At 36.4% G+C, this 9,117-nt stretch overlaps 2 protein-coding genes across 2 annotated transcripts; one reads left to right on the forward strand and one right to left on the reverse strand.

Moving 5' to 3' along the window:
• Positions 1 to 1,888: 1,888 nt before the first annotated feature.
• Positions 1,889 to 2,907, forward strand: LOC106359939 (VQ motif-containing protein 29-like). The gene has a single exon (XM_013799556.3). It carries the CDS (start codon positions 2,299 to 2,301, stop codon positions 2,770 to 2,772), a length of 474 nt encoding a protein of 157 aa, XP_013655010.2. The 5' UTR covers positions 1,889 to 2,298; the 3' UTR covers positions 2,773 to 2,907.
• A 129-nt stretch (positions 2,908 to 3,036) lies between these two features.
• LOC111199764 (putative phytosulfokines 4) lies at positions 3,037 to 3,616 on the reverse strand. The gene is made up of 2 exons (XM_022690107.2): positions 3,486 to 3,616; positions 3,037 to 3,370 (listed from the first exon to the last, which is right to left on the reverse strand). The coding sequence occupies exons 1-2, from the start codon at positions 3,612 to 3,614 to the stop codon at positions 3,236 to 3,238; spliced, it is 264 nt and encodes an 87-aa protein (XP_022545828.1). The 5' UTR covers positions 3,615 to 3,616; the 3' UTR covers positions 3,037 to 3,235.
• Positions 3,617 to 9,117: the final 5,501 nt, after the last annotated feature.

Here is a 9,117-nt window from a genome sequence, read left to right on the forward strand (position 1 = left end):
GATCTGACCTCTTTCCACAACCATGAACGAATCCAAAGCTGGTAGTGACTCATGCACTCATAGATCGAGTCTTTAACGGCAGACTGATAGAAAAATAAGTTGCGGAAGATAGGTAAGGGAGGCTTTTTAACCTCTTCATCGGTTTCGAACCAAGATCCCAGATTCCTCTTAAGGGTTTGATGATATGCACATTACAGTTGACAATGCGCATAACTGACAATATAGCAGCATGTAAGAAGGATAAAAAAACTGGGCTGATACATGAATGAAGACCAAAAAATTGGATATTTGTTTCGGTTTCCCCAAAATGCTGCTCTCGCGTTACGGTTTTTGTTGTTAGGAGGGTCATTATAAGCAAAATACTTCCATCTCCAACAGTCTTTACATAATTAGCAGCAATGTCGCTTTGTTGTGCCCGTTTTCTCACTAACATACTTGTTTCTTTGGAGTGCCAAGAAACGAATAAGATGTCCACTCTCATCAAGAATTGGAGCGCCATTATACAAATAAGGTTAGCTGCTCCTATAGCAAAAAAAGTCCGATCTACATCTTTCTTCTTAACTTCACCTGTCGCTCCAAAATCAACACCATCAATAACAAGATAATCAGTCAAAGAAACCGAATATGATGAGACTCAAAAGTCGTATGAATAAACAAGGAAAGTAGAAGCCTCACTTTTGCTGCAAAGAAGTTCCATTATCAACCCTAACACTCATTTCATGAAAGCCACTACAATCACCATGCCTACGGATTAGGGGTGGGCACTTCGGTTATTTTATCGGTTCGGTTCGAGTTTGGTTCGGTTTAGTTAGTTCGGTTCTAGATTTTTTTCAGCTGAAGTAAACCATAGTTAGTTTGGTTTGGATCGATTTCGGTTCGGTTATGTTCGGTTCGGTTTATATTCGGTTTGGTTCATATTCAATTCGGTTTGTATTTCGGTTCGGTTCAGTTTAATCGGATTTTTCTTAGTTTATTTATTGTACAAGAAATTATGTTTTAATACATAAATGTATGGTTGTCATGAAATAATCATGTTGGTCATAATAAAAAATTAAGTATGTAAATTAAATTTAATATAAAACCAAAATAAAATCCTTTTAAAATGTTACAAATATAGTTTATAACTTTATAAGAATTCAATCAAACCAAAATTAACTAAATAAAAAGAAAAAAACAATATTTTTGTCTCTTAAGAATTAAAAAAAGCATGTAATAAGTCATCTTCCATGTGATATCATCAAAAAAAGTGCAACGAATCAATAATTAGTATATGTTATATATATACTATACAAGTATTTATCTATATTTTTACTATAACTCTACACCCATGATTCCATATTGTTCTTTTCACTAACAAAAATTGAAAACAGAACACGTCTTTGAGAGAAATACAATAATGGTTACACAAAAGCATGAAACCGTATAATAAATTATATTAGTTTCATGGAAATCAAACTATATTAGGATTTTCTTAGTGTAAAAGAAAATTACGTGGGCTTAATCTTAGGATTTTAATTTACTAATATTTTTAATTTAAATAACTATAAAACACTTCGGTTTATCGGTTCGGTTCGGTTTAAACTGAACTGAACTGAACCGTTCGGGTTGGGAAAATCTTCAACCGAATGATTTGAAATAAACTTTGATTTGGTTCGAATCAGTTTCGGTTCAGTCGGTTCAGTTTGATCGGTTCGGTTCGGTTTTTTTGCCCACCCCTACTACGGATATTGAAAATGGAAGGTCCAGGATATAGTGTTTGACCTCAAGCATCACTGATATGGCTCCAGCAGCTTCTTTAGCAGCCTGCAAAGAGGCTGCATACGTTACTCTTTAACGTCCCACATATGTAGCCTCGCTTCCTGAAACTCATACACCTTTAGTCTCCTAGTATAGTATCGAACGTCCTGACAAAACTAGAGGCAAGGTTTGTTCATAATAGTGTTTTATTATATTTGCAAGTTTTTAATTATCTAAATAAATGGTTCTACTTGTTTCCACATAGTCAAATCCGAAAGATATAGGTAAGTAATAATATTCTTATCATCACAAAAATAACAATATATTTCACGTGGACGGCTTGTTTATTATACTGGATAAAATTGATCAAGTTGATTATAGAAAGTTCCTGCTGAACACATTAAGAACTCTAAATCAATTAAATATTGAGAACGCATACGTTGAAAATTTCCACTTTATTCGCTTATGACTAGAAATAAACAAAACTCACGAAAAAAACAATGTTCTTAAAAGTCAAACGTTAATAAGAGTCAAAAACCAAAGGCTTGACCCGCACTGAAAATGTTGCACATGGATCATGATATAATAGTATCACCAACACTCAAACTTCACATCCAGAATTTTTGCTTAATCCCAAAAGCTTTCAAAAACAATAATCACGTTTATATGGAAAATACATCGCAGGCGTTCATGTCTCAGAGTTACCTTAATTCTCAAGAAACCGCTACACAGGCAACAAAAGATTACCTAGCTTCACTCCATTCGACCAGAAAGCAACCTTCAAAGCCCTTGAAGAGACCTATATCATCGCCTTTGAACCCCATGCATCCACACGTTTACAGAGTCGAGCCAGTAAACTTCAAAGAGTTGGTTCAGCGTCTGACTGGTGCTCCTGAGCACGAGCCTGTGGCTAACCCGTTCAAGAGTTTGGATGATGCAGCAAAGGATAGTTCTCCATCCTTCGCGTTTGATCTATCATCGTCATCATGGGGAGACTTATCACTTCGGAATCCTGCAAATATCTCCAGATGGTAGCTTATATTTTTTTAATCTCCTTTTTCTCTTGCAGATGCTTCCTTTGATTGAAATGTATCAACAAAGAAAAAACTATACAATATTAATAAAGAGTGCCTTCAAAAAATATCAATAAAGAAAAATATATGTTTATAACTTTATATGAATCTGATTGTTAACTTGAGGAAGTATAACGGTGGAATGAATTTGCAATATCTACCATTTTAATGTTCAGGAAAAAAAATTATTGATCGGAGTCTCTGTATATCTATAAACAGATCATAATATGTGGAAATAATTTTACACTTTCCTATTAAAGAATATAGAACCGAATCGCGTTATTGATTCTATTATATATGTACATAACATATAGCAATAATTTAACACTTCCATTAGAAAAACTAATTGAATGATTTAATGATTCTATATACACACTAATAACATGTGAGGTGATTTGAAATTATTGACAATTGGGGTAATTAACCTAAGGGTTATTATTCTTCTGTGTATAGATATAATCAAGATGAGCCGTCAATGTTCTTCTCATCAAGCAATCTTCGTTGTCGTCTTTCTCGCAGCTCTCATCGGCTGCTTCATGTAGTTTTGATTCTATCATTTCCTGAATGTAATCAAATATAAATTACAATTTTTTTGAACTATATATAAATTACAATTGAAAATAAATATATGATTACGTATAAATTCTACTAATAGCATGGGTACTTATGACTAACCAGACTACGTATGTCGGCCGGAGAGATTGTGATGGAGGCGAAGTCGGCCGATTCAGGGCGGGCCGTGCACGTTTGCGTGGCGGTGCAAAGGAGGAGAGTTATTATGAGCAAAGTAGAGAGATTTTCCATTTTGTAATTAATTTTTGGATGTTCATATCAATCACCAAATCACCTTTATATATAGACTAGAGAGAATCTTGGTCAACTGTTTTCTTAATCTAGTCTTTATCTTAAGAACAAAAATAGACTGTTTGATTCTTATCTTTTATCTTCTCAATGTTCTGATCTTTCTCCCAAACAATTTAATTTTAAAATAATAGATAAATACACACTATCAACACGAATAGTTAAGAAAAAAAAATTAAACAAGCTATCCCAAGAAAACCCTAACGCTCTAACGCTCCGAGGCACGGGGCTCGAGGTACTCTGTGATTCAATGCGCTCCGGCGCCGGCGGCGCGTTTTTTCGCCGGCGCTGGCCACTCCCAACAATGTTGTCCTCTGTCTTCATCTCTCTGCTCGTTTCTTGTTTCATTTTTCGTGTGCTGCGGAGTCGTAGCGTTTTGTTAACATGAGAAAGGGGTCCCCGACGGAGCCTTCGATGGAGACAAGAGCTTTGGTTCGTCGTCTTCACTGCAGTTCTCCTGACGGCGCCTCCTCTTTGGTGGGTCTCCTCCCCAATGATGAGTCGAGAGGGTTCTCTCACCACCGTTGTACTCTGGTTCACGGGAACGTTTCCCGGTGAACCTCCCTCTGGCTGTCGATGGACAAGCCACACCGTCGACTTTGTCCTTGCTCTTCAATTGCTCACGGAGTTCAGATCTCAACGTACAAACTCTCACTTTCCACCGGGAAGTGAGACAACAAATCAACTGGGTGTTGCTCCTTTTCACTTATACGACGCCAGAATCCAAATCCACGACAACTCAAGCCTAAATCTGGATCTAATCCGAAGCTCTTCACTTTCCTCGCCTCTAAGTGTGTTGTCATCTTCCCCTGCGTGCCCTCTTCTCAACCGCGGCTTAGCTCACCTTCACCGACCGTCTCTTTCGCCATCCGGCTTCGATGGTAACCCAGCTTACCTCAGTGAACCTGTCTCTCCGCCGGCGAGTGCCATATATCTCTCAGTCAACGTCATACGTACCATCTCCGACCTTCAACCTAGATCCATGCCGTCTCGTAACTTCCCGGCGTATGCTTTTGCTTCTGAACTGAGATCTATACCTAAGTGGGCTTGGCCCAACTCTTTTGCTGAAGCTTATAACCAAATTACCAAGATTCTAAAAGCCAGACTATCAGTTCAAGACGTGAGATATTTAGCTGCTGGTCTGAATTCTTTGGATAATTTGAAGATTTCCCATGGGTTCATAGGAGTTTATAATCTGAGATTATTGCAATATCACTTCTTTAGGAAGAATTTGTCACCATCCTCCTCTAGTGAGGAGAGTATTTCACCACCATACCTTCCTTCAATGAATGGAGATGTCCTCTTGGGTTCTATCCCAAGCATTTGTTTCAACTTACTCACCGGTTTGTCACCTTGTGTAGCGGTCTGTACAGGGCCAGAAGGTGCAATTGAGATTACTTCGGTTCTTTTCGTTGGTGAGGGTTGTCCCTCAACGTCACTTGTGACTATTTCTCAGCTGTCCGACTTTGTCGTGAAGGTTCTCCAGACGCATTCAAGCATTGTCTTGAGTCCGCTGTCATTTTCATATGAAGATTTATCCTGTTTGATTTCATTTCTCCTTGTAGTTTATTGTTTGTTTTTAAGAGGATGCTTAATTCCCTCTTGTCTTTGTAGTTTTTGAAGTTATGTTTAATGAAAGTTGTGTTTCAAAAAAAAACAAAAACAAGCTATCCCAATATTAATTTTATACACTGCATGCATGCATATCAATCTGCGAACTATCGTTAGTTCATTACTTCATCTCAGCCCAAAAAAAAACTGTGTGAATGAATCTATAAGCCCAACAAAACTTAGATCCATCCCCAAGTCCATATGTTTTATGTTTGAACTTTGAAGAGCACCTAAGCGCTAACCTTCTCTTTGATTAACCTTCTTTTAAGGTTTTTGGGTTTTGAATGGTTTCTCGATGGAAAAGAAAAGCTCATGTTGATTTAAGTTGTAGTCACGATTATAGAGCAAGAAAACTCTAAGTTGGATCTGACCAAAGAAACACAACAAAACAATCATTTAGATCTGGTCTATGCGGGTGTACTTGGTCTCGGGTCTTGTTTTCTGTCTGTGTGGATGCAGATTAGGAGGTCTTTCGCAAGTTGTTCTTGCTGAGCACAATCATTAAAATATGTTCATCAGGCAAGCCAATTTCTACCAGGTGCAGATCTTGTATTAACTTCGGGTTTTCTCTTTTGTGGCAAGCATTTTTGTACCGAGTTTGATGTTCCATTGGTTAGTTGCTCTTCTCGTTGTTCCAGCTTAGTTTAGCTAGAGTGTCTGTTTAGTTTTTTTTTCACTATTCTGTTTCTAGTCTTCCATGTGTTTCTGTAACAAGATGAAAATTAGTAATCAATCTTAACATTTTTACTAGAAAAAAAAAACACAACAGAACGAAAAGAAGAGCAATGCACCAAGAACCGAATAATAGGGTTTGAATAAAAATTAAATCAAATATAAAATAAAGCACGTACTACTTATAAAAGATAAGGTTACATATGCATATGTTATAAATTTTATTTTCGTTTTATTCTTATATTAACAATACAAGAGTGATCCACTAAATGCCTTTTAAATTAAGGCACAATGGTAATAACACCTAGGAAAAGTCATAGGAGATGGTGAAATCACAAGGGTCTGGTCTGACTCTTGGATCAACCCGTCATCTGATGTACTCCCTACGGGCCCTGTCCTCCCCCAAGATCAATACTTGATGGTCTCAAACCTCATATCTAGAGAAACAAAGGAATGGAACAAAGCTTTGTTACAAAGCTCTCCCCACAGCTAACAGAGTTTATCTTCTCCATCCGACCAAGCACCACAGGCGCATGGGACTCTTTCATCTGGACACAACAAAAAACAGGGATATATTCAGCAAAGTCAGGCTATTACTCAGCACAAATAGAAAAGATCCAATCGACAACTACATTTTTAAAATCACAAAACTGGAATTGGCAAAAATATGTTTGGTCACCCAAGTTACTCCCTAAAGTAAAGATGTTTATTTGGCGATGTGCATTAAACAATCTACCAACAAGAGAAAATCTGAGAAAAAGAGGTCTACAAAACATACCCTATGCGCATGGTGTGGAGCCGAGGAAACTTTGGAACACATACTCTTCCACTGCGAACCAGCCAAAGCAGTTTGGGATCTATGCCCTTGGACTGCTCCGCTGAACCCTCTGGCTTGCTCCTCCTTCAAAACCACCTTACAATCCTCGCTTACAAAGGTAAACATGCCTCCAATTGGAACCTTGGATAATATCTTTGCTTGGATTTGTTGGAGCTTGTGGATCAACAAAAACCTTTTCACCTTCGAGAATAAGCAATATACATCGATGGAAATCCTCTCCAAATCGATTGCACTACTGAAGGAATGGGAACATGCCCAACCCCGAGCGCTCAACCAATAAGCATCCCTCCCCCGCAAATCTCGATCCAGATTGCATCGCCGGCTACTATCTTCTGTTACACAGACGCAGCTTGGAACAAAGACTCCAAAGTGGCGGGTTTGGCTTAGATCTTCACGAAACAAGCAGGAGAAGAACTCAACCGGGGATATGTTCGTCACGCATCATGGATCAAAGATTGGTAGAATTTTTTGGGGTGATATCTGACATTGAATCGCTTATTGTTTCCTCTTTCTTTACTTTTCACGCATCTTTCATCTCTAAATCTTCTAATGGGCATGCAGACTCTTTGGCAAAAACCTCATTTTATAACAGATTACTACTGTTGGACTCATGCCCACACTAACCTTATCCTCTTTCTTTAATAAATTTATCAGTAGATAAAAAAAATTAAGGCACAATGGATAGTGAATATATTAACTCTGGTTTTCAAAGGCCTTTTAAACATACCTCTCGATATAAAATTAGAAATGGCCCGTTAAAGGAGAGATACAAAGGTATTTTGGATGGAGTGACGACCCAATAAATTAAAAGGTGCTAAATCTTTCATAACCAAGTTCCACAATGAGCTAAGCAAGCATATAAACAGCGATACTATTTCTCAATAACATTTTTTGACGTTTCCTCAAAACAAAATTTCATTAAAAAAAATACAAACTATCGTTAAGTATTGGTTTTTGAGTTATATCAACAACAATTAGATATAATATCAAACTTGTGTTCAGTTCGGAAAAGATGCCACCAATAAAATGGATATGAAAACTATTATTCATTGTGTCTTACTGTAATTTTAGTTTCTAAAATTACAATTCTCAATGAAATTCATCTTTGCAGTTACTTTATTTAACTCCACACGCAACAGAACTTTCTATATATACGAACTATAAATATGGATTGCAGAACTTTCTATATATACGAACTTTAACAAATGATCCAACCTGTCCACAATAAATTAAAACATTGATTGACAATTTTATAAAATATTAATAACGCAGAATGAAAAAAATGAATGGCTGTCATATTCAGTACATTCCATATTCTAACTATTTGCTATTTTTATTTTGATTTATTATAATTTAAATAAACAAAAAGGGTAAAACCAGGCACAAAGCCCTCTCTTTGGTCTCATTCTTATTGCCTTTTCATGAAAAGCCAAAGCCAATAAACAGTGTAAATAAAATATAAGAATACAAGAATATTTTGAAGACAATTCAAAAGGGATGAGGCGCCTTCCCAGTTTATTAGAGTTTTCGAATTTTCTCTGATATATGAATATTCGTTCGGATTAATTTTGTCGTTATAATCAGGATAAGCGAGAGATATGAACATTAGAAAACATATGAAAATTCAAAATCCTCATACTATTCTTTGATTTGCGGTAATCAAAGCTTGTTCCAAAAATTTGGAGTTAGAATATCATAACACCTAGAAGATTCTAATTCGACGTGGCGACGTTATAAATCACAATTTTGTTACCCTTAGAGAGCATGGTTAGCTTTAGATACCCTGAGTGTCTTTTTGTCAATTTTTGCGAAATAATATCTGACCAATAACGTTTTAAAACAAAATTAGAATTTTGATTACAGAGTTTCTTTTCGAAAAACAAAGTAAAAAGAGTTTCTCTTTTCAACGGAGTGGAATATAGCTATGACCTTTTTGTATGTATACTATATACGACGTAGGTGGGCTGTATAAAGAAAATACTCCAATTTTGTCTTCATTCATAGTAAATGTGAGTGAATCTAATAACTTACTGAATAGTTTTTGAATACAAACAAGTCAAGGTGACGCCAAAGGATGGATCCAATCCATGGTTAATTGGCTATGCAGAATAAAGAGAGAATGACATAAGGATTCAGATGTGACGTGACATATTGGACTATGACATTTCAGACCTACAAAAACAATTTTACAACTTCTAAATACTCGTATAATAATAACAACCTACAATTATATAACCTCAATTTTTGTAATTCTTTGTAGTTGTTTCACCAGTATTAGCACTTAGGCCATCTCCAATGGAACTGCAAAATACTATTTTAGTGTTA

The sequence above is a fragment of the Brassica napus genome, chromosome A8, assembly GCF_020379485.1.
Source record: "Brassica napus cultivar Da-Ae chromosome A8, Da-Ae, whole genome shotgun sequence".
Classification (NCBI taxonomy): domain Eukaryota; kingdom Viridiplantae; phylum Streptophyta; class Magnoliopsida; order Brassicales; family Brassicaceae; genus Brassica; species Brassica napus.

Excerpts from the sequence above, each read along its gene's own strand:
- LOC106359939 (XM_013799556.3), top strand. The coding sequence starts at position 2,299 with ATGTTGCACATGGATCATGATATAATAGTATCACCAACACTCAAACTT.
- LOC111199764 (XM_022690107.2), bottom strand. The coding sequence starts at position 3,614 with ATGGAAAATCTCTCTACTTTGCTCATAATAACTCTCCTCCTTTGCACC. Across the intron at positions 3,371-3,485 it reads CGGCCGACATACGTAGTCTG|GAAATGATAGAATCAAAACT; the intron begins GTTAGTCATAAG and ends GATTACATTCAG.